The following is a 20,806-nucleotide window of genomic DNA, read 5'->3' on the forward strand; positions in this document are numbered from 1 at the left end:
ACTCCCCTTTCCTCCTAAATTTCAATGGCACTTGAGATATTTCAAAGTGTCTAGTCACCTCATTAATCCTGGGCTCCCACCTTACAAGTGCTAAAACGTCAGTGACGAAAGTTATTTGGGCAAAGACCAACAGACAATGTAAAACAGTTTGATAAAGTATAAATCCCTACACAGCCCTCAAAGCTATTGGGGGAAGAAAATAAGGTATACATATTTAGTTAACTTGATTTAATATGGCAATAAGTTATTTTGATAAAAATGACAAATTCAAACTCAAGTATTTTTGATTTCATAGAGGTAACAAGCACTCTGTCATCTGGAACTTCAGCAAACAATAAATTCAACACATTTCCCTGTTAAATATCTACCATTGTGTTCTTTCAGCAACCTCGTAGTGGGCAAAGGTAAAACATATCTTTTCCCTATCCTGACAGTGCTCCTAAGTCAGTACTTGCCGGCTTTCAGAATGTCAGGTGTTTTCCTGAGCCTACATTTTGTGTAACTCACTATCACTCCTCTGTGAACTATTACCTGTATTAACTCACTCCAAGACGATGCTGATGAAGGGGACACCTGGAACTCACATTCTTGAGCAGAAACAAGAAGTGAACAGCACTGTGCTGTGTTGTTACACAGCATTTTCCATGGCTCACATGGCCGAGGACTATTATAAAGCATACTCAAGAATTTAAGAGTTAAAAACGAGCCAAGTTCACACACAAGCTTGGCACTCAGAGGCCTGAGGAGGTCAGCCTGAGTGACATAGCCTATCTCAAAAACAAACAAAAAGAGCACAGTTCAAGTCTTTTTTTTTTTTTTTGATAAAAAACACATTTCTATCATCACTTTTGAAAGCAAACCCTTGGAATTCTGACATACTTCAAATCCTGTAATGTATTTAGACATTTAATTTATTGGAATTCTTTTTTTTTCAGGGGAGGGGAAGGATTAATTTCCTGTTTTGTTGAGACAGTCTCATCCTGTAGCTGACACTGGTCTTAAACTGTCAGCTTCGTGAGTGCTAGGTAAGTGTGCACTACCATGTCTAGTTCTGGTTGGAATACATTTAGATACATATGGAGTTGGGCGAGGTGGTCCATACCTTTAATCTCAGCACTCAGGAAGCAGAGGTAGGCACACAGATCTCTATAAGTTCCAGTCTAGGCAGAGCCAAAACAACAAACAAAACATAACAAATATGGCACATATGAAAAGAAGCTAAATTTCACTTCAAGCAATGACCAGTCTATGATCCCAATGACAGTCATACTCTTTTTCGTGATGGCATGAAATACGCAAACAATTGGATGCTATTTTAAAACACTGTCTTTGAATGCTTTCAATCTGGAAAACATAGTATGAAACACTCAGGGAGTGCTGGAGACACAGCTATGCAGAGCTCTTGCCTCGACAGCACAAGGCACTGATCTCCAGCACAGCAAAAACACAAATTTTAAAAGCACACAGATTACAAATGAGGTTGGGATGAATGAAAGCCTGATGCTGCTGCTGGTTTACTAAGTCAATTCCTTTGACCCTGATAACTGACAGTGGGAACACAATGGGTGGGTAGGTGGGTGGGGAAGAATCTGTTTGGGATAAGTTCTTTGCAGTCCAGTCTGGTTTTGAATTCCTGATCCTTCTCCTTCCCAGGCTTCCTGAGCACTGAAATTGTAAGAGTGGATCACGATGCCCAGGCTGAGGCTCTGGAATCATAAATGACAGACTGAAAAGCGTTGAGGACTCATTTGCTCACAATCCGTAAAATTGTTTCCCGGCATGATTAATTTTAAACTATGCACATCCTCCAACTCTTCCAGTCTGTCAACATAGTTGCTCTCCTGATTATACATTAACTAGAACTTAGGTTCAACAGCCTCCAATCACCTGGCAAAGATGTCAGAACTGTCAAACCTTTTTGCCAACAGGGCTGCCCTCTACTGGATAACTTAAGACATGGAGACAAGTCTGATCAACTTCTTAGAAATAGAAAACTGGCAGGTAACATTCAACGTCCATCTCCAGATCTAAGGACAAAATATTCTAGGCTTAACAATCTTGTCTCTCTCTCTCTCTCTCTCTCTCTCTCTCTCTCTCTCTCTCTCTCTCTCTCTCTCTTTTTAAAAGAAACAATATGAAAATAGCTAGGCAACAGGAATTATTTACACAACAATAAATATTGGTTAAGTTTTTTCCCTTCAGTACTGAATTAGACAGTTAAGAGTCCTGGCCCTAAATACAAGTAACATTGCCTGGTCTATCCCACGTATATGAATGATACTGAAAATAACAGTATCTGTATCTCATGGGGCTACTCAAAGATAAAACACACTTGGTTTCAAAGGGCAACACAAGTAAATGTAAACATTCCATATTCTGAACAGAGGTTCCCTGAATAAGTTACAAAAAAAAAAAAACAAAAAAAACAACAACAAAAAAAAAACACTACCTCAAAATACAAACTCTTTAGTGAATTAGTTTTTACCATGGAAACAACACAGTGCCAACTCCACAAGTACAGAACTTCAGTCATCCTGAAAACCACAACAGACAAGAGTTCTAGTCCCCTTCCTAACCTTGGAGACAGATCTGAAACAGGAATGTGTGGGGGTAATGGGCACACTAAACTTTCATGATTTTATGGTGGCAAAACCTCATTTTTCAGTCCATTTACTCTATGATGTTTTCTTACACATAAGCACAACTCATAGCAGATTCATGCTGAGTATTGGATAGCCACTAAGTCTCTGCCCACAGTATCAACACTTCTCTGAGCCTTTTCTTCTGTGAAGATATCAAGTAGTTCATCTGTGGCTCATCCCCACGCCTGCGATTTGCAGTAATGTAGGACCAGTTTACCATCACTGCCAAAACACTACAAAAAGAGAAGACAACATATTAAACACTGCTTTGGTTAGGTTATGAAAGAGTTCTGTAACATACTACCTCTTTCAAAAGATGCCTCTTTCTATTACACATCTCAGTAATTTATACATGGTCAACAAAACCAGGGTACCTTGGGTATGGGCTTAAATACTTTCCCTGCCTTCCTGATAGCTCTGATCCTAAGGTGTTTTCAGCTCTTTCCCGGCAGTGCTGGTGTATCTATTCATGATTATTGCCATGAAGCAGCATTGTTGAATAAGGTCATCTAGTGCAGTTTTATCAATTTCTTGGAGTAAGATCACAATTACAGATGGAAATGAACAATGCAGAAGTAATACAGATTAGACAAAATTTCTAAGAAAAACAAAAGACGACTTTTAAATGAAACTTATTCCTTGACTGTTGCTTAACTTAAGATCTTACAATGTTAAATGTGTTCACGATCTAAGAGAACGAGGTTCTCTTCTCCCATCGATAATTAAGATGGCATGCTATCTCTTAAAGATGTGAATTAATAATCTAGACTATACAATAGACATGATACCCATGGGGGGAGGTTACTTACCTCATATAGAGTTCCAACTTCTTGGTCTGGGGAAGGGGCAAAGGATTGATTCACATAAATAAACTATAGGGAAGAAAAAAGAATGGATTCAAAATGGTATCCTTTTTATAACTAAGACATTTTCAAATATTGTGTGTGTGTGTGTGTGTGTGTGTGTGTGTGTGTGTGTATGTGTCTGTTTCAGAGGTCGACACTGGGTGGGTGTCCTTGATGGCTCTCTCGCCTTATTTTTTTGAGACAGAGTCTCTCTCTGAGTCTGGAGCTAATCTAATGGCTAGTCTGGCTGGTCAGTGAGATCCAGAATCTGCCCATTTCCCCCACCAGGCACTGGGGTTACATATACTAGCACAGGGCCCTGAGTTTATGTAGGTGTTGGGGTCTTCATCTTTGTGAGTGGAAGACACTTTACAGACTGAGCCAGTTCCCTAAATAAATACATTTTAAATAGTTTTTGGAAATATATTCAAAACACTACATTAACAAAATGCCTCTTAGGCATAGTAGCTCCTAATTGCAGGTGAGTGTGTGTAGGCTTGGCCATGAGTTCAAGGTCAGCCTGGGCTAACAGTGAGACTACCCCAAAAGAAGTGAGTCACAATACAGGACTTCTTCTAATAATTTCACATATGCAGGTAAAAATCAATACATTTGATATTGGGTATTTTTCTTGGGTATGTTACACACATTTTTCTTTTGACCTTTACTACTTTTGAAAAATTTCAGGGGTACTGAGTTAGAAGCTGGACACCATTAGTATTAAATTACTCGCAGAATAAAAGAATTCATTGTTCCAACTTTAATCTGTTTTAAATTAAAATATTTCTAGCGCTTAAAAAATTCCTAAAGATATTAAAGTCACAGAGCCAGAGAGGCTTCTGATCAATTTCTTAGAAATAGCAAATTGGCAGGTAACATTCAACGTCCATCTCCAGATCTAAGGACAAAATATTCTAGGCTTAACAATCTTGTCTCTCTCTCTCTCTCTCTCTCTCTTTTTTTTTTTTTTAAAAAAAAAAGAAACTATGAAAATAGCTAGGCAACAGGAATTATTTACACAACAATAAATATTGGTTAAGTTTTTTCCCTTCAGTACTGAATTAGACAGTTAAGAGTCCTGGCCCTAAATACAAGTAACACTGCCTGGTCTATCCCATGTATATGAATGATACTGAAAATAACAGTATCTGTACCTCATGGGGCTACCCAAAGATAAAACACACTCGAATAGCACATAATGCCAAGCACAGCTGTGTACTTCAGTGATGATTTAGTTAAGGAGGGACTGCATACATGATGGTCTCATAAGATCCTGTCTTCATGTGATGTGCTATTTTAACTTGTGTAACCATACTCTAGAACGTTTACACAAGAACAAAATTATCTAACAATACATTCCTCAACATGTCTCCATTGTTAAATGTGGAGATAGCGCAGCTGGTAAAGTGCTTGACATGTAGGCATGAAGACCTGAGTTCTATCCCTCATATACTCCACAAAAAGCTAGGCAATGGCAGGACGTGCTTATAATCCCAGCAATGGGGAGATAGAGACGGGGGACCCCTGGGACCTGCTGGCTAGCCAGGCTAGCTTACTTGGTGAGCTTCAGGGGAGATAGAGACTTGGGGCGGCGGTGTCCTCTGGGATCTGCTGACTAGCTAGGCTAGCCTACTTGGTGAGCCAATGAAACCATCTCAAAAACGAGATGGATTTCAATTGAAGCCTGACACCCAAGGCTCTTCAAAGAAACAAATCCCTTATCACAACTAAAACCCAAATGGAGTGCGTACTACATTGTATACCAGGAAATAGGTATATGCCTCTTAGTTTTTTCACAATATATGAAAGAGACACTGCTTACCTCAAGAACAATGGGACAAAAGCAATACAGAATCAAAGTAAATTAAGCGCCAAACTGTATCAATGTACAGAGAATATAATGTTCTAGGCCATATTTCTACATGGATATTCAGTGATATTTTGAGGAAAGTAACTAAAAACACCAGCCTTTAAAAAAATACAAAAACATAGCCGGGCGGTGGTGGCGCACACCTTTAATCCCAGCACTCGGGAGGCAGAGGCAGGCGGATCTCTGTGAGTTCGAGGCCAGCCTGGTCTACAAAGCGAGTTCCAGGAAAGGCGCAAAGCTACACAGAGAAACCCTGTCTCGAAAAACCAAAAAACCAAAAACCAAAAAACAAAACAAAACAAAAAAAACAAAAACAAACAAACTGGAATGTGTTGTGTGATATTTTGTTTGTGTTCTGACAAAGTTTGTCTGTAGATCAGAGGGCAGAGTTAGCCAGGAGTTAACTACAGAAGCAGGGTGGTGATGGCTCACACCTTTAAATAATCACGGCACAGGAATATAAGGTGGTGGAGACAGGATCTCCAGCCCTTTCGGTCTGAGGATCCGGAGAGGAAAGAAGTCACTAGTGGCTGCTCCTTTGCTTCTCTGATCTTTTGGTTATTACCCCGATATTTGACTCCTGGTTTTTATTGGTAAGACTGATTAAGATCATGCTTTAGGAAAGAACTAACAGTAATAATATACATGATGTTAAGGGCTTGGGGTAAGCACACTTCCTGCCAAACTGATGACCTGAGATAATTTCCAGGTACATGGTGGACGGAGAATCCACTCCCAAGCATTGTTCTCTGACCACTGCACGCACATTCCAACGCCCACCAGAGATAAACATAATAACAAACAACTCTATTAGAAAGCAAAGTGAATCTAAACTCATTTCACTTCAGAGCACCTCAAAGAATCTTCTGATAAAGTACATGTAACAAAAGTCATGTGTAGCTTTGTATGTACATGTGTTACTCATGGTTGCCTAGGACCTGTTGTGAATTTTTATAGGCAAATAATCAATACTGTTTTCATACCAACTGTTCTGAGGCCACAAGTTTAAGGAACTTTTTGATGAAGTCAATGAGTCCTTGGATGGTTCGGGTTCGCTCTACAGCCCATTTCTTTGTTTTCATAATAGGGGTATCTCCCACAGCCTTTAGCAAGATGTCAACTTAAAAAAAAATATTGAAACATCTGATGAGAATGTGATGTGAAACAGTTCAGAATACAAACTTTTTATCTACGTATTTTATGTAATTATTATTCTGCAGTTATGTCAGAGATATAAAGACATTAGACTCTTCTCCACTATTTTCCTTCTTGACCTTACAAAGTTCTTCCTAAGAGATTAATCTTTAAGACAACATTTTGACATAACAGAATTCTAAAGATAAGAAATAGATCTGGCCCCTGATATAAAACAATGCCCAAACAGTCAACTAAAAAATTCATGTATTTTTCACCTACCGAACTGGTGGTAATAGGGTGGTAGTGCCAGTAATGCTGCTGTTGCCACTTTAACATGGCATACCTTTCTGGAAAGCAATATGGTAATACCTATCTGATACTTGAAGATACACCTTGACTCAATAATATACTACGTAAAATCTAAAAAACCTTGAGATTTATAAAGATTCATGTAGACGGATGTCACCTTCATCAAAGCATTTATTTTTACTGGAAAAAAGCAGTAAATTTACATATTCAACACATATATGTAGAAGGGATTAAATGAAATATATTTTATGGCAGACTTTATAGAGAAATGACACATTATTCCAAACTGGGTCCAAATGGTGGTTCTGTCTCTTGTAGATCTACAAGCACTGCAATCTTTCTTTCTCAAATCCCTGTAACAGCACCTACCTCAGAGGGTTGATAAGAGGAGTAAGTCAGTTAATGTAAACAGTACCCAGAGCATAACTTGTACTAACAGAACCTTGAGATTATTAAATAGCTGTTCAAAAAACACATTATAAAAGCAGTTAATAGTTTAAGAAGTTGACAAAATGTGCAAAATAGAAAGACTGTGCGTATATAACCCCAACTTCATTAAGAAAGTATCACACACACATTCACAATATAGAGTATACATCAAAATGTTACTTCATAGTAGTGACATATGGCTTTTTGTAAATATGAAATTTTCTATACTTAACCTTTTAGTGAAAAAACAAAACAAAAAACCCAAAACTATAACCTTAAAAAAAAAAAAATACAATCAGGGGCCCCGAAGAAGTTTCAAGGAGAGAAGTAACATTTCAATGATTCAGAACACAGATATGTGAACCAAGACTGATCTCTTTAATGAAGGTTAACTCCCTCAAGAGACACCTACGACCAAAGCCGCCCCGAAAGTGGCTATCCCACTCTGGCCCCATTTGTTTGGTATTCAGAGTTGGGATCAATTTATTCAAGTTTAGTTTCTTCCTGATGCCAGGTGTGGCAATATACACCTTTAATTCTAGCACTCAGGAGGCAGAGGCAGAGGCAGGTGGATCTCTGGGAGTTTGAGGCTAGCCTGGTCTATAGCCTGAGTTCTAGGAGATCAAGTTTCCTCCTGAAATGAAATACAGGCACCTAGAACATATGATGCAGCTTATCTTCCTGGAAAAGAACTATGTAAGTGTCCTTTCAGTTAATTTGGGAATAAGGATGAGTGAGGAAGGCATAAAGGTGATTTTGGTTAGCCTATCTTTCATACCTTCCTCCCCAGTTCCCTCAACCCCCTGGAGCAACCAATAACTAGGCAGCAATTAGGCACTGAGTTGTACTACTAAAGAAAGAGGAGCCAGAGGGCAAGAAGCTAGAGACGTAGCAATTTTTAGTAATTACACAGTAATTACAGCTGTAGTCTTAATTCCCAAAATGACTTGCTTGTAGCTCAGAACCCTGACTACACATTAGAATCAACTGGAGAACAGTTAATATAGACAGCAATCGAAATCTTTTGCAAAGTCGGACCTCAGCATGGGTATTCGAGTTTGGCATGGAAGGAAGCCTGTAATACTATGTCACCAAGGCCAGCCAGTAACTTGTCTGTTTCAGCAATCCTTCTGTATATTACAGTGGAAATGTGAAATATCTCATCATCAAATTGTCTACAAAAGGATAAAAATAGGAATGTGTCCCCCTCCCCCCAAAAGAAAGAAAATATGGAGACCCAAATAAACAGTCATCTCAGGTGGTATCTTGGATTATGGGTCATTTCCAGTTTTTTGTTTGTTTGTTTTTCTACAGCAATCATCAGTGTAAAGGACTAAAGCTTTGACTTAGACAGAATTCTTTTGTTTTTATTTTTGGCCCAGGCTGGCCTTGAACTCACAGAGATCTGCTTGCCTCAGGCTTCTGAGTGCTGGAATTAAAAGTGCATGTCACCACTCTCAGCCTGGTGCTTCCATCTTAAAGGAAACCTTTGAAAGTCAGCTGGAAGAAAAAAATATTATGATTTTTTTTTTTCTAAATTGACAGTGGTTATCTGTCCAAATACTCAGTACAGCATATATATATACACGGCAGATTCCCTCCAAACGCAGAGTCAGTCTGTTTTTTTTCTTTCTTGATGAGCTGGGAATCGAACCCCTGGACCTTTTGTAGTGTTCTACTACTGAGCTACATACACCTTCATATCCCAAGAGCAGTGCTGGGAGACAATTCTCCTCCCATGCAGCATCAACACATTGGTGAGATTAACGAGCAGAAAACACACCCAGATCTACATTTTATGTCTCCAGAAGGGAGAACACAGGGACAAGGTCTATCTTTTCCATTGATACATGTTTATTCTCTGATATTTTCTTATAGACGTGTTCAGGGCAAGTTAACCTGAACTTCCTTACTTTCCAGTGGCAAACACATCCCTAAGGCAACACATAGGTTGAGGGCAGCTAGTTAAAGAAATTCAATGTCGCACAGAGGAATGGTCCCCATCCCAAATAAATAAAAAGTTAATAAAAAGGCAACACCTATGCCTTTAGTTTGCCCTCAGCATTCTTCACAGTATCTGAAGTTCCAGGTTTTTTTGTTCTAAAGAATGAAATCATATTCAGCTGGAGGGGGACGCCAATAGCGAACTCGTCAGAATTCGTGGATTGTAACGCAACTTTTGCTGTCACCTTAAATTTTTATTCCAGTAACTAGTCTTGCGTTAAGTACCTGGAGCTACCGAGATCTCGCTCCGCTCCCACCTTCAAAACGCTCAAAGACCAGACGCCGCAGAAGGAGCGAAGGATGGCGAACCCGGGTACCACCCGGATCACCTAGGCACTCAAAAGGCGTGAACACCGGGAAGTACTTGTGCTCGGTTTCCAGAGGCGCACCTCTGGGGCGCGCCCTTCTCTAGCTTTTGCTCCTTTATGGGCTGTCACTCTTAGAAACGCTATTAAACCTCCTGCCTCCGCCCACAAACGGATGCTGACATTACTTTTTTTCTTGGTGTCACCAGGAGGTTCCTCCGTCCCCGGCGAGACCGCGGCCGAAGATGGGGGCTCCGGGGTGGCTGTTTCGGGGGAGAGCTCCGAAAGGCTCTCGCCGCCGGCCGCGGCCGCTGAAGAAGGGAGCTGAAGCACAGCCTCAGGATCTTCCGCCATCTTGCTCGCGGAGAGTCGATGGCGGAAGTGACGTAGCGGCGCAGAGGTAGGGCCTTGCTCCCCGGAGGGTCGCAAAGCAGGCGCCGGGTGGGGGGAGCCCGAGCCAACAGCGAACTTTGGGGTGTCTGGAGAGCATCACACACAGATGCTCTGTTGGAAACACAATATTTAATGGAGTACTGAGCGCCATCTAGCCGCAGCGAGCTTCCGGAATGCTCCCCGAGACGAGCCTCCGTGCGCCACCAGATGAGCACGGACCCCCCCCCTCCGGCAAGTTGGTTCGGGCCGGGAGCCGCTTCCGTTTCCTTCTGACCGGCCCCGCCCCCAGGCCCCGCCCCCAGGCCCCGCCCCACAGCGCGGGATCGCGCGCGCGCGTGCGCGTGCGCGTGCGCGGGAGGGGGCGGGTGGGGAAGCAGTGGCAGCAAGCTCCCGGAGGCGAGGCTCGCGCGCCCGCCCCCGCCCTGGCCCCAGCGCCCACCCCGGTCGGCCCCGGCCCAGCCATGATCAAGGCCATCCTCATCTTCAACAACCACGGGAAGCCGCGGCTCTCCAAGTTCTACCAGCCCTATGTGAGTATCGCCCCTGCCGCGGACCCCCCCCCCCCCCCGGGGGGGAAGAGGGCGAGCGAGCGCCGGCGCAGGGCAGCGCCCAGCGCCTTCCCCGGAGCGACCCTCGCGACGCCGCGGCCCTCCCCGCGTCCGACTCTTCGCCCCGCTGCCTGTCAGCCCGGCCGGTGGGAGCCGCTTGCCACTCCCCGCCGGCAGCTCGCCGTCTGTGGGCGAGGCGGTTTGTGCCGCCGCGAGGGGCGCTGCCCACCTGCCCGGCCCCTCGGCCCCACACCGCGGCAGCTTCCTGTCGAGCGCCCGCAGCCGGGAGTCCCATTCCCTGTCGCCCAGCCCGGCCAGGTGGATTGCTTTTCTGTCGCCCGGGGGACAGATGGGCCACTGTGTCCGCCCTAATCCTCTCCGAGCTCAGCAACTTTGGCTCGCCGCACGCCCTGGCCGGTCCGTCCAGTGTGTTTCCATATGGAAGCATCGGAAGCCCCGTATGACTTCCAAGGTGGCTGTTGAAAAAAAATTCAGTGGGGACCTGACGTTGCTAGTGGGCTTTTAACCTACTGTCTGAATTGACTCTTGAAATAACTGGCAGCGCAAGTCGTTGACCCATCGAGAAAGGGATTCTGTGTCTCGGAGTTAACGATTTCATTTTGGTGTGACTTTTCTTTTTTTTTTCAATCAAAACATTCATTTGCCCTGAGTTTTAGTTTAAACGAAATAGCATCTGTGAAAGTTCTCTTCTAGAACTGTGAACATTGTTTAATATTGCCAGGAACAGATAACTTTCAAGTCGTGAAGACAGTTTGTAAACGATTGAGGAGAGGTAGTAGGCTCCTATGCCTTCCCTGAGGGCAAAACTCACGCCAGGTCATAGACTGAGCTGTCATTTGTAGGGTGAATGTGAGCTCTGTGGCTGTTGTGCTGTCTTGGGGCGTTTTTTGCTTATAGCCAGGCATGGACTTTGAATTTAGCGTTGAAAATGTGCCAACACCAACCCTTTATGCGGATGGCCCCAGATGGAAATTATTCCTGCCATTAAAATTGAAACGTGAAAATGTCAGTTTGCCTAGAGTGATAATGCAGTCTGTGGAGGTGTTGGTTGAAGTGAGAAATGAGCTGCTTCCTTTCCTTAAGTTGCTTTGCTTTCCCTGATGATAAAGAACACTTTGCTCCACTTTTTTGGTGTGGCTTTTAGTGTAGTATAACTTAAATGCTAATGGTCTGTTTAGAAAGTCTAGATTATTCTTGAATCCAAAATAAAATTCTAGTTGTTCCTTCTGAGGAGAACAATGCATTAGCTTGACATTACCTGATTGTCTAAAATGTTAACTAGCCCTTGTTGAGTCCGTTTGCTGTGTAGAAAAGGTATGTTTCAAGAGTGAAACCGCACTGAAGAGTTTTGTTTTTTTCCCCTACATTTAAATTTAGTAATTTGTCTGGCCTGGTAGCGAAGGCCTGTAATTCCAGCTACTCAGGAAGCTGAGACAGGAGCATTGGAAGTTCAAGATCTGGGCTACTGAGATCAAGGCCAGCCTGTGCAATTTAGTGAGACTCTGTCTCAACATAAAAAGTAAAAGGCCGGCTAGTGAGAGTGTGTCTCATATCCACAAGGGCCTGGCTTCAATCCCTAGTAGTATAAAATTAATTATTAAACATTATAGGTCCCTTGGCTAATCCATGATTTCATAGTCATCACTACTGTAGGTAGACTTAAACCATATGAAATGTGGATTTAACTTGGAAATCTAGAAATACAACTTCCTCTTGTCCAACAGTGGGAGTAGAACTGTCTTTGACCTTTCATTGTTGGGTGGCAGTGAAGGCCACTGTGGAAACAGTTGTGCAGCTGAAGCAGCTGTGGTGGCACTTTTTTGGTCATTGAGTGACCGTGCTGCTGGAGGCCTGAGACTGGATGGTATTTAAAAGGATGCTAGCTGTGTAGAAAGAAGGTGGTGCTCCAGAAGCTGTTTCTCTGGGTCAGCCGTTACACATTGGATTTCCCCAACCATGTGCTAAGTTGTCTTTCAGAAATAATTGAAAGTAATTTATTTCTCTGCTTCTTGCACTAGACCATAACCCTTGTGAGGGCAGATACTGGTTTTCGCTCATTTATTCCATTGTCCGCTTGTCACCAAATCTTTACTTCATGTCTGCCACATGCAGGCACTGTAAATGGAGAAACACATCTACTTCCTGCCTTGTAGGGGGGTGTAGGCATGGCTAATAAATGGCTTATATGATATCACAGGTATTAATATTAATAAATGGTGTGGAAAACTAAAGCAAGGCCAAGTAGGGAGTGTGAGGATCATAACTTAAAATACTGCAGCCAGTGACATTCTCACCAGGAAGTAGTGTTTCAGCACAATATTGACTGTGGTAAGAAAAGCAACTTTGCAGAGAGATACCTGGGGGAAGGGCATTCCAGGCAGAGATACACGAGTGCCCGGATGGATGGGAAGGTTGAATGTTTGGAGAATGACCATCAAGAAATAATACAAGCATTGCAAGGGGAGACTGTCAGGGAGGCATGGTTGGAAATGGCCTTTGTTGTGTAGGTCACCCAAGTGGAGCCCTTTTGCATTGCCTGAAACTCCTGTCTTGTCTTGGTGACATGCCCCAAATTGAGTCCGTGTTCTTTGCTTAGCCCAGACACTACGTCCATGTTTTCTGAAGGGATTTCCCCTGCTGCTGCTCTTGTCTTAGAACTTTATTTTTAGGGTGTGGTATTCTGTTTCACAGCCCATAAGTCCTTGGGACATCCTATAGAATTTTTGTTGGAAGTTATGATTTAAGCATATTTGTGTCACCTCCAGCAGTCAACACTGAGTCTTTAATGTACTGAACTTTTTAAAAAATTAGTTTTTAATTGTGTTTAGGTGCCTGACTATGTGTACCGCGTGCATATAGGTTGCAGCAGAGGCCAGGAGGAGTGGGATCCCCCGGAACTGGCATTTCAGTTGGTTGTGAGCTACCTGAAGTCGGTGCTGGGGACCAAACTTTATCCCTCTGCAAGGGCAGGAAGCACTCTTAACCAAAACTCTCTCTAGCTGCAGTAAACTGTAGTAAATTCCTAATGGATTGGTGTTAAATGCATTTCTTTGGAATCTAGTTTGGGATGAAATTTGGATTAAAATCGACTGTTAAATTTCCTTTCAGCTGTTAAAATTTAGTTCTTCATTAAGTGGAGATTTTTCACAATCTATATCTTTAGCACAAAAGTAATAGTAGAATAGCTGTTACTTCATCCATTCCTGTGTAAAGTTGAAAGAAGTCTCTTAAGAAGTGTTCATCAGGTCTGTCAGGGTGGCTCATCTGGTAAGGCATTTACTGCCAAGACTGTTGACCTGAGTTCATCCCCAGGACCCATGTAATGGAAGGAAAGAGTCCTCTTTCATGTTGTCCCTTTGGTGTCTCCCTCACACAAATAAATTTAAAAATTTCTTTATTTAAGAAGTATATATCCAGTAAGATTAGTTTTGAGTTAAATAAGTTAAGCAGTATTTAGGGATATTTCTAGGCCAATGGTTCTGTATCCTGACAGGATGCTGAGGTTTAAGCTCAACATTTATGGTTAATACTAACAGTTTGAAAATTGCTTAACTTTGACATGCTTCCCCTCTACGGTGGGTTTTCACTCTTCATTTAGGCTTCCTCAGGACATAACATTCATGTGGTCATCTCTACCCCTGTGTACTGTAGATTTTGTGTTGTAGTAGCCTAGGTCATGCCTCTCAGTTGGTGTCGTTTGTGAGAAGTGAAGTAACATGTGTTCTGCAAGTCTTTGCTGAGGTAAAGTTTGGCTCATTCCGGTAGAGCCAGATACTAAAAATGGGTGGGCCGAGTGCTTCCTCTTTTGTTTTTCCTGTTGTCTCCTTGAGATTGTCATTGCAGAAGTTCAGAATTTGTGTGTGTGCATATTCTCTGTCATGTAATGCTTAGCCACAGCAATCTGGCAACAGTAACTTTTAGTCTTAGTAGTTACTTAGAAATTATTTGTGTATTACTAACATTTAAACCAAATGTATTTCTACATAGCTATTAAACATAAAAGCAACAACAAAACCTCCTTGGGCTATATGATTTCTATGTTATTGGTAAACCATAATATATTTCTTAGTGAGTCATGCTAATAAAGTGGAAATATGAGTTGTTGTCCTTGTTTCCACAGATACTAAAGATTTCCACACATTTAAAGTACAAGCAGTAACACTTCTAAACTGTAAAATACGTGTGACTCCAATATAGTTGTAAGTTGTGTTTAAGTATTAGCTCATTTAACAACTTCAGGCACTAGAAGGTACTCTGTTCTTTAAATCCTTAAAATATGAAGTTTTGAATGTGTAGTTTTTCTTGAAAACATCTTTAAGAAGTTTTATCTATGCTTATTGGTTTCCTTTTTAGTGACTTTTGACAATATGGCAGGTAGGATAATTAAATGCATTTTCTTTTTCATCTCTTACTTTTTCCCAGTGCTGGGGATGAAACCCAGAACCTTATGTATACTGGAGTATGCTGTACTGCTTAGCTAAACTCCCAGGTAGTTATTAGTCAAATGGGGCACCCAGCTGCGTTCCCAGTACTCACAACTACTAGGGAAACTGAGGCACGTAGAGCACTTGAGCCCATGGTTTGGAAACCAGCCTAGACAACATAGTGAGACCCTGTTTCAAAATTCAAAACAAAATGAAATTTAAAAGAGTACAGTTATCAACAGTTCTGAGTAATGTGATATCAATACATATTATTACATATTTCAACTTTTTAAAGAAAAAATTCCATATGATTTCATTTTAAAATATTTTTTAAAGATTCATCTTATGTGTAGAATTGTTTTGTCTACATCTGTGTATATGCACCATGTGCATGCTTGCTATCTAAGGAGGTCAGAAGGCGGCATCAGATCCCTTGGGACTGGTGTTAGAGATGGTTATAAACTACCATGTGGAGTCTGGGAACTGAACCTGGGCCTCTACAAGACCACCAAGTGCGTTTAACCACTGAGCCATCTCATCTCTCCAGGCTTTTCATATGATTTGTTTTCCTTTAGCAGTGGTTAAAATTCTGTGGGGGCACCTAAACTGGGTCTTATGTGATTGATGCAGATGCTTCTGAACAGTTCCTACAGGGTAAGTAGTATAGCATAGTAGATGGATCCCAGCATAGATTCAGCCAAGTCAGTGACTTCCTTACAGAGTCTTCATTTGCTTACTTGGTACAAAAATTAGTTATCCGAAGGCTGATTTTTTTTCCCCTGACAGTTCAATCCAAATGGTTAGTTCCTGTAACCTAGAATTTGTCCCCTGTCCTGTCCCCTCAAAAAACCAAACCAAACCAAACAAACAAACACACCCCCTCCCCCCCAACAATCTGGCTAGACATACCCAAACAAAACCAATAATAGCTTTCTTTCATCAGGATCCAAGCTTGGAAACAGATGAAGTGGTATTGTCAGAAAGCTGGAAACAGGAGTATGTGTTGATTATGATGAGTAAACTAAGGGTCTATTATCGTCTGTTTAAGAAGAATCTTATTGTTAAGGCTGAAGAGATGGTTCAGCAGCTGAGAGCTTGTACTACTCTTCCAGAGGACCCGAGTATGTTTCCCAGCATTACTTGGTGACTCACAGCCTTCAGTAATTCTGTTTCTAGAGGATCCAGCGCCCTCTTTTGGCCTCCCCAGGCACTGCTTGAATGTGATACACTAATACACATAAAACTAAATAAATCTAAAAAAGCTTAAAAATAATCACCACATGTGTTAATGAATAGGAATCACTGTAATTTAAGAACACATTAGGGCTGTGGAGATAGCTCATTAGATATAATGGTTGCCATGCAAGCATGAGAACCCAGCTTCAGATCCTGAGTATTTGTGTAAAAACCACGTCCTCTGTGTGCCTCCAATCCCAGCACCAAAGAAATATCCCAAACCAAGAAGATCTCTAGGACTTGCTGGCCAGCCATTCGAGTTGCTACAGGAAGCTCCATGCTCAGTGAAAAACCTTGTGTCAAAGGGTACAGTAGTGGTACACATACCTTGGTAGTAGCCAACAGTTCTCTAGTTAAACTAAACTAATTAAATCCTACTCAACAGGAGGGAGATCATGCCTGATACTGGAAACCTAGCTAACTGCTTATCTCTACTGAACTCATGGTTATTGGAAGAGAGTCTATAACCACTAATTTACTAAACCAGCATACTCTCTAGCAGCAGTCTATAAACATTTGTCCTTACAACTACAGGTAAGTGTAGTCTTTATCTAGAAAACTTCTCTTTGTAGCAGACAGAGACCATTACAGAAAACCACAACCATTCAAAATGCAGAGTTGTGGAGCCTAGTTCCAATGGCTACATCTACAAAACACTCCCACTCTTAAGGTTCAGGGAACATTTCAGAAAGATTGTAAGAGCCAGGGGATCAGGGAGTTTGCTATGAGATTGTGTTTGTTAATAATATCAGAAGCTCACACTCATAAAGTCTCACCAACATGATTGTGCAGATTTGAACTGAAGGATGACACCAGTGAACTGCCAGACTGGGCAGAGAAAAGCCCATGAGGTCTCAGCCTTACAGAAAGAACTATAAGCAGTGGAGGCAAACTGATAACAGGAAAGGTAGCCTTCCACAGGGAAGAGCACACCAATTTGTTGTCCAGTAGCAAATGATCAGCCCTGAAAATACACATGCAGGTAGCATTATACCAACCGAACAGGTTATATTTAGAAATATGTGTGTATATACATATGCATATATGCATGCAATAACAGTTTAAAAAAAAGACTGAATTTGAAGCAGAGCTGGGAGAGGTATATGGGAAGGTTTGGAAGGAGGAAAGGGAAGGAAGAAATGTTGTAATCAAATTATAATTTCAAAAGTAAAAAGCCTTTCCTATGTCTCTTTTCCAAGGCGAATACTTTTATCTGGTTTTCACAGCATTGTGTAAATAATGTGCTTTTGGCTAAGTTTTCTTTTGCAGACATTTCATGATCTATTTGGTTTTGTTGTTGGAAATAATTATTTAGTTCTGACTTAGAACATCTGAGTCTCAGTCCCTCAAAGCTATTTCATACTTCGGATTACATCACTTCTCAGTGCTCACATTAGTTTTTTCGTAAACTATCTTCAGCTGAGCCATGTTGTAAATTTTGTTTTTTTTCCTTTCTGACATTTTATCTTCCTTAAAGATAATTGCTTTCCCTTTGAGCTAGCTTTTTAAAATTTACTTATCTCTAAAATATGTCTCTGCCAGCATGTGTCTGTCAGTTTCCTGTTCATTAAGAAATCTCTTTTGGAACCTTTTGACTAGGACCAGTTTGCACCAGTTGCTTGGCAGTCGTGTTTGGACTTTATTATCTGAGGGATTTCTCTTGCCTGTTCTCTAGGTTAGATCTTCCGTTGCTTGAAGATCTTCGTCTGTTGCTTTATCATGGTGGAGCCAGGGACTTCTTGGGGAAAATGTAACAAGAAGTAGATTTTATGAGACCTCGTTGTTCTGAAAGTCTTAGTATAAGGACATTGATTGAGATTTGGAATTCCAGGTCAGAAGTACTTCTTCCATGACTGCATGCTGTGCCACCTTTCTGTTTCCAGGGTTGGTTTTCAAAAAGTCTGCAGCAAGTCTGGCTGCTCCCTTTGTGTGTATGATGATTTTACTGATTTACCGGGATGTATAGACTCCTGTTTCTAAAGTCTCAGAGCTCCTTGCTGTGAGAGTGTTCACATCCATAGCGTGGGATGCTCCATCAGGTCTTTCATTCTGGAAGCTCTCATTGTCTACTGTAATCATTTCTTGGTTTCTTTGTATTCTGTTTTGATGCAGGGATTAAGCCCAGGGCCCTTGAGTGTGCTAAGCAAGGGCTATCACCGAGTTACCTATATCCCCAGTCCTTCTCTTTATTCTGAGTCTGCAGTTCTTCATTCTTCTGGACTATTGTAAATTCTTAAAATGTTCTCTTTTCTTCTGTGCCTACAATCTCTTGTGTAGGCACTTTCTTGAAGTGTTTTTTTTCTAGTTTATATCCTGAATTTGAAAATTTGTGTTACAATTTTCATGATATCCTTAATTTCTGAATTTTACCTGTTTCATAGTATACATCTCTCCTGAGTGTTTCAGATACAGAGCTCAGACCCTACTGTTAGAATTTGGAGTCTATGAAGGAAGTTCAAGTATGTTGTTTTAAGTGTGTAGCAGGAGTAGAAATGGTACCAAGGAGCATGGAGGTAGGAAGGGCAGCTTTTTTTTTTTTTCCCTCCTGAGAGTCAAAAGAAGGGTGCACCGAGTCCTGGTGTTTAGCTGAGACTTAAAGAGGTACTAATAGTAAGTGGGATGAACAAGGTGTTTCAAGACAGAGGCAGGGGACTGGAGAGAGCAGTGAGCTTTCACTGTGGCTGATGTGTGGGGTGGGGAGAAGCCGCAGGTGAACAAACTCCACAGGGAGGTCCAAAGTAAATTTGGAAGATGTTTATGCTATGGAGGGGATTTTTGTGTATAAATTGCCATTTGGATTCATATTGGTGATTTAAAAAAAATTTAAGAGCCTGTTTTTAGAGCAGACAGACTCTCAAGCCCTTTTGTGCTCCAGTGACCAAGGTCTTCCTTTTACCCAGCCGTGATGGGGTTAGCGTTGATGAACCTGTGCAGTGCAGTGGATGCTAGGAATGAGGGATGGAGAAGGATCTGTCCAAAGTCTCAGTCTGACATCATAAACTGGAGGTGGTTGGGAGCTGTGGAAACTAAGGACACCCAAAACTCTCTTCCTAGGATGCTCTCTAGGAAGTGGGGATGTCACTCGCTTCAATTTTCTACCAGGAAATCCCTTTACACCACCTTGCTATTTATTGCTATTTATTCCTATTTATTGATTCTAAAATACTGAATAACAGACTTCTCTTGGGTCAAAGAGAGATCCTAGGACTCCTCGCCTCCCACTTGCAGGAGCCCCAGGGGCCCAGGCTGGGTTCTTTCCATCTGCCAGTACCTGCAGAAGAATATCTGTTTCATTTCCCTGGAGTGGGAAAAGGGATCATGTCCTACTTTTCCACCCTCCCCCCAGAGCAGGGGAGGGATGCAGGCTCACTGAGCTTAACTTTAGGTTGGAGCTGCAGCTGTGCAGCCTTCCAGTGTCAGAGAGGAGTCATTTACCCAGGACCGATCTCTCCATGCAGAAGCTTGCAGTCTTTATGTACAGAGATGAGAAACTGTTGGTTTATGATCTTTTCATTAAAAGTTTGATTGAAAACTAAAATAATTTGCATTTAATTGTTGACTTTTTTTCTACCTAGTTGTAATATGATTAGAGAATATAATTTTTGTGAGACCAATCCTTTAATATTTGCTATTCATCCTTTTGGTTTTCTTATAGTTTAGTTATATTTTTCTTTGGCTCAAAGTCTCACTCTGTAGCCAGGCTATCATCTGACTTTCCATGTAGTCCAGGGTTACCTTGAAATTGGACCCTCTTGCTTCAGCCTCCTACATACTTGGATTACTGGTGTGTGCCACTATTGCTGGCAATAGTTTGTTTCTATTACCTGCAATATATGTGTCATTAAGCAATGTTTAGTTTTGCTTAGATTTGAATTTTATCCTGATGGAATGATTAAGTATCATTATGCTCCTTGCCTTTTTTGTTTCAGCTGTGGATTGAAGTGTGTCTCTCCCAGATTCCCATGTTGGAGCTCCAGCCGCATTGGAATGGTATCTGGAGTTTGGGAAGTATTGAGTTTAGATGAGGGCGTGAGAGTGGAGCCCTCTGGTGGGAGTAGTGTCTTCCTAAGAGGTGCTGGAAAGCTTGCTTCTGCCCTCTTTCTCTGCCACATGAGGACCCAGTGAGAAAGAGCTCACCCACAGGCTAGGAGGAGAACCGTGCACCAGAAATGACAGCTGGGACTTGATTTTGGACTTGTAGCCCCCAGACTTCCACAGAATAAACCATGCATTGTAGACCCCCCAGTCTGCCTCTTGCTGTTGTGACAGATTGAATCAAAGCACTTTTACTTTTCACATTATGGTTTGGAAATGTAAATGGTTAAGGGTAAGAATATATCATAGTTTATCCATTTTGTGAATGGAGGATATTTGGATTACTTCAACTTTTTTTTTTTTTTTTTTTTTTTTTTTTTCTGAGACAGGGTTTCTCTGTGTAGCCCTGGCTGTCCTGAAACTTACTCTGTAGACTAGGCTGGCCTCGAACTCACAGAGATCCTCCGGCCTCTGCCTCCCCATACTTCAGCTTTTTATAAGCGCATTCCTGTTGTATATATTAAGAGTTTGTTATATGTATGCCATTGCTGACAATTTTTTTTTTTAACCTCAAAAAACTGGTTTCGTAGGGGTCAGCAGAGTATGAG

The 20,806-nt window shown here is 41.7% G+C and overlaps 2 protein-coding genes across 7 annotated transcripts in view; one reads left to right on the forward strand and one right to left on the reverse strand.

Annotated features, from left to right (window-relative positions):
• Positions 1–2,465: 2,465 nt before the first annotated feature.
• Positions 2,466–9,959, reverse strand: Atg12 (autophagy related 12). 2 transcript variants are annotated; one of them, XM_059246487.1, is made up of 4 exons: positions 9,730–9,937; positions 6,341–6,477; positions 3,452–3,514; positions 2,466–2,875 (listed from the first exon to the last, which is right to left on the reverse strand). In XM_059246487.1, the coding sequence occupies exons 1-4, from the start codon at positions 9,893–9,895 to the stop codon at positions 2,816–2,818; spliced, it is 426 nt and encodes a 141-aa protein (XP_059102470.1). In that variant the 5' UTR covers positions 9,896–9,937; the 3' UTR covers positions 2,466–2,815. The 2 variants fall into 2 exon arrangements, with proteins under 2 accessions (XP_059102470.1, XP_059102471.1); XM_059246488.1 differs by lacking the exons at positions 2,466–2,875; positions 6,341–6,477 and having other exon boundaries at positions 3,453–3,514; positions 9,730–9,959.
• A 321-nt stretch (positions 9,960–10,280) lies between these two features.
• Ap3s1 (adaptor related protein complex 3 subunit sigma 1) overlaps positions 10,281–20,806 on the forward strand; it is a 48,358-nt gene continuing 37,832 nt past the window's right edge. The window contains exon 1 of one of the 5 annotated variants that reach the window (XM_059246828.1): positions 10,281–10,464. In XM_059246828.1, the coding sequence (XP_059102811.1) occupies positions 10,396–10,464 (69 nt within the window). In that variant the 5' untranslated portion in view covers positions 10,281–10,395. Of the gene's footprint in view, positions 10,465–10,794; positions 10,955–20,036; positions 20,154–20,806 lie in introns of those variants that run through there. The other 4 variants (XM_059246827.1, XM_059246826.1, XM_059246824.1 and 1 more) reach the window with 4 other exon arrangements.

Source organism: Peromyscus eremicus, chromosome 19, assembly GCF_949786415.1.
Source record: "Peromyscus eremicus chromosome 19, PerEre_H2_v1, whole genome shotgun sequence".
Lineage (NCBI taxonomy): Eukaryota > Metazoa > Chordata > Mammalia > Rodentia > Cricetidae > Peromyscus > Peromyscus eremicus.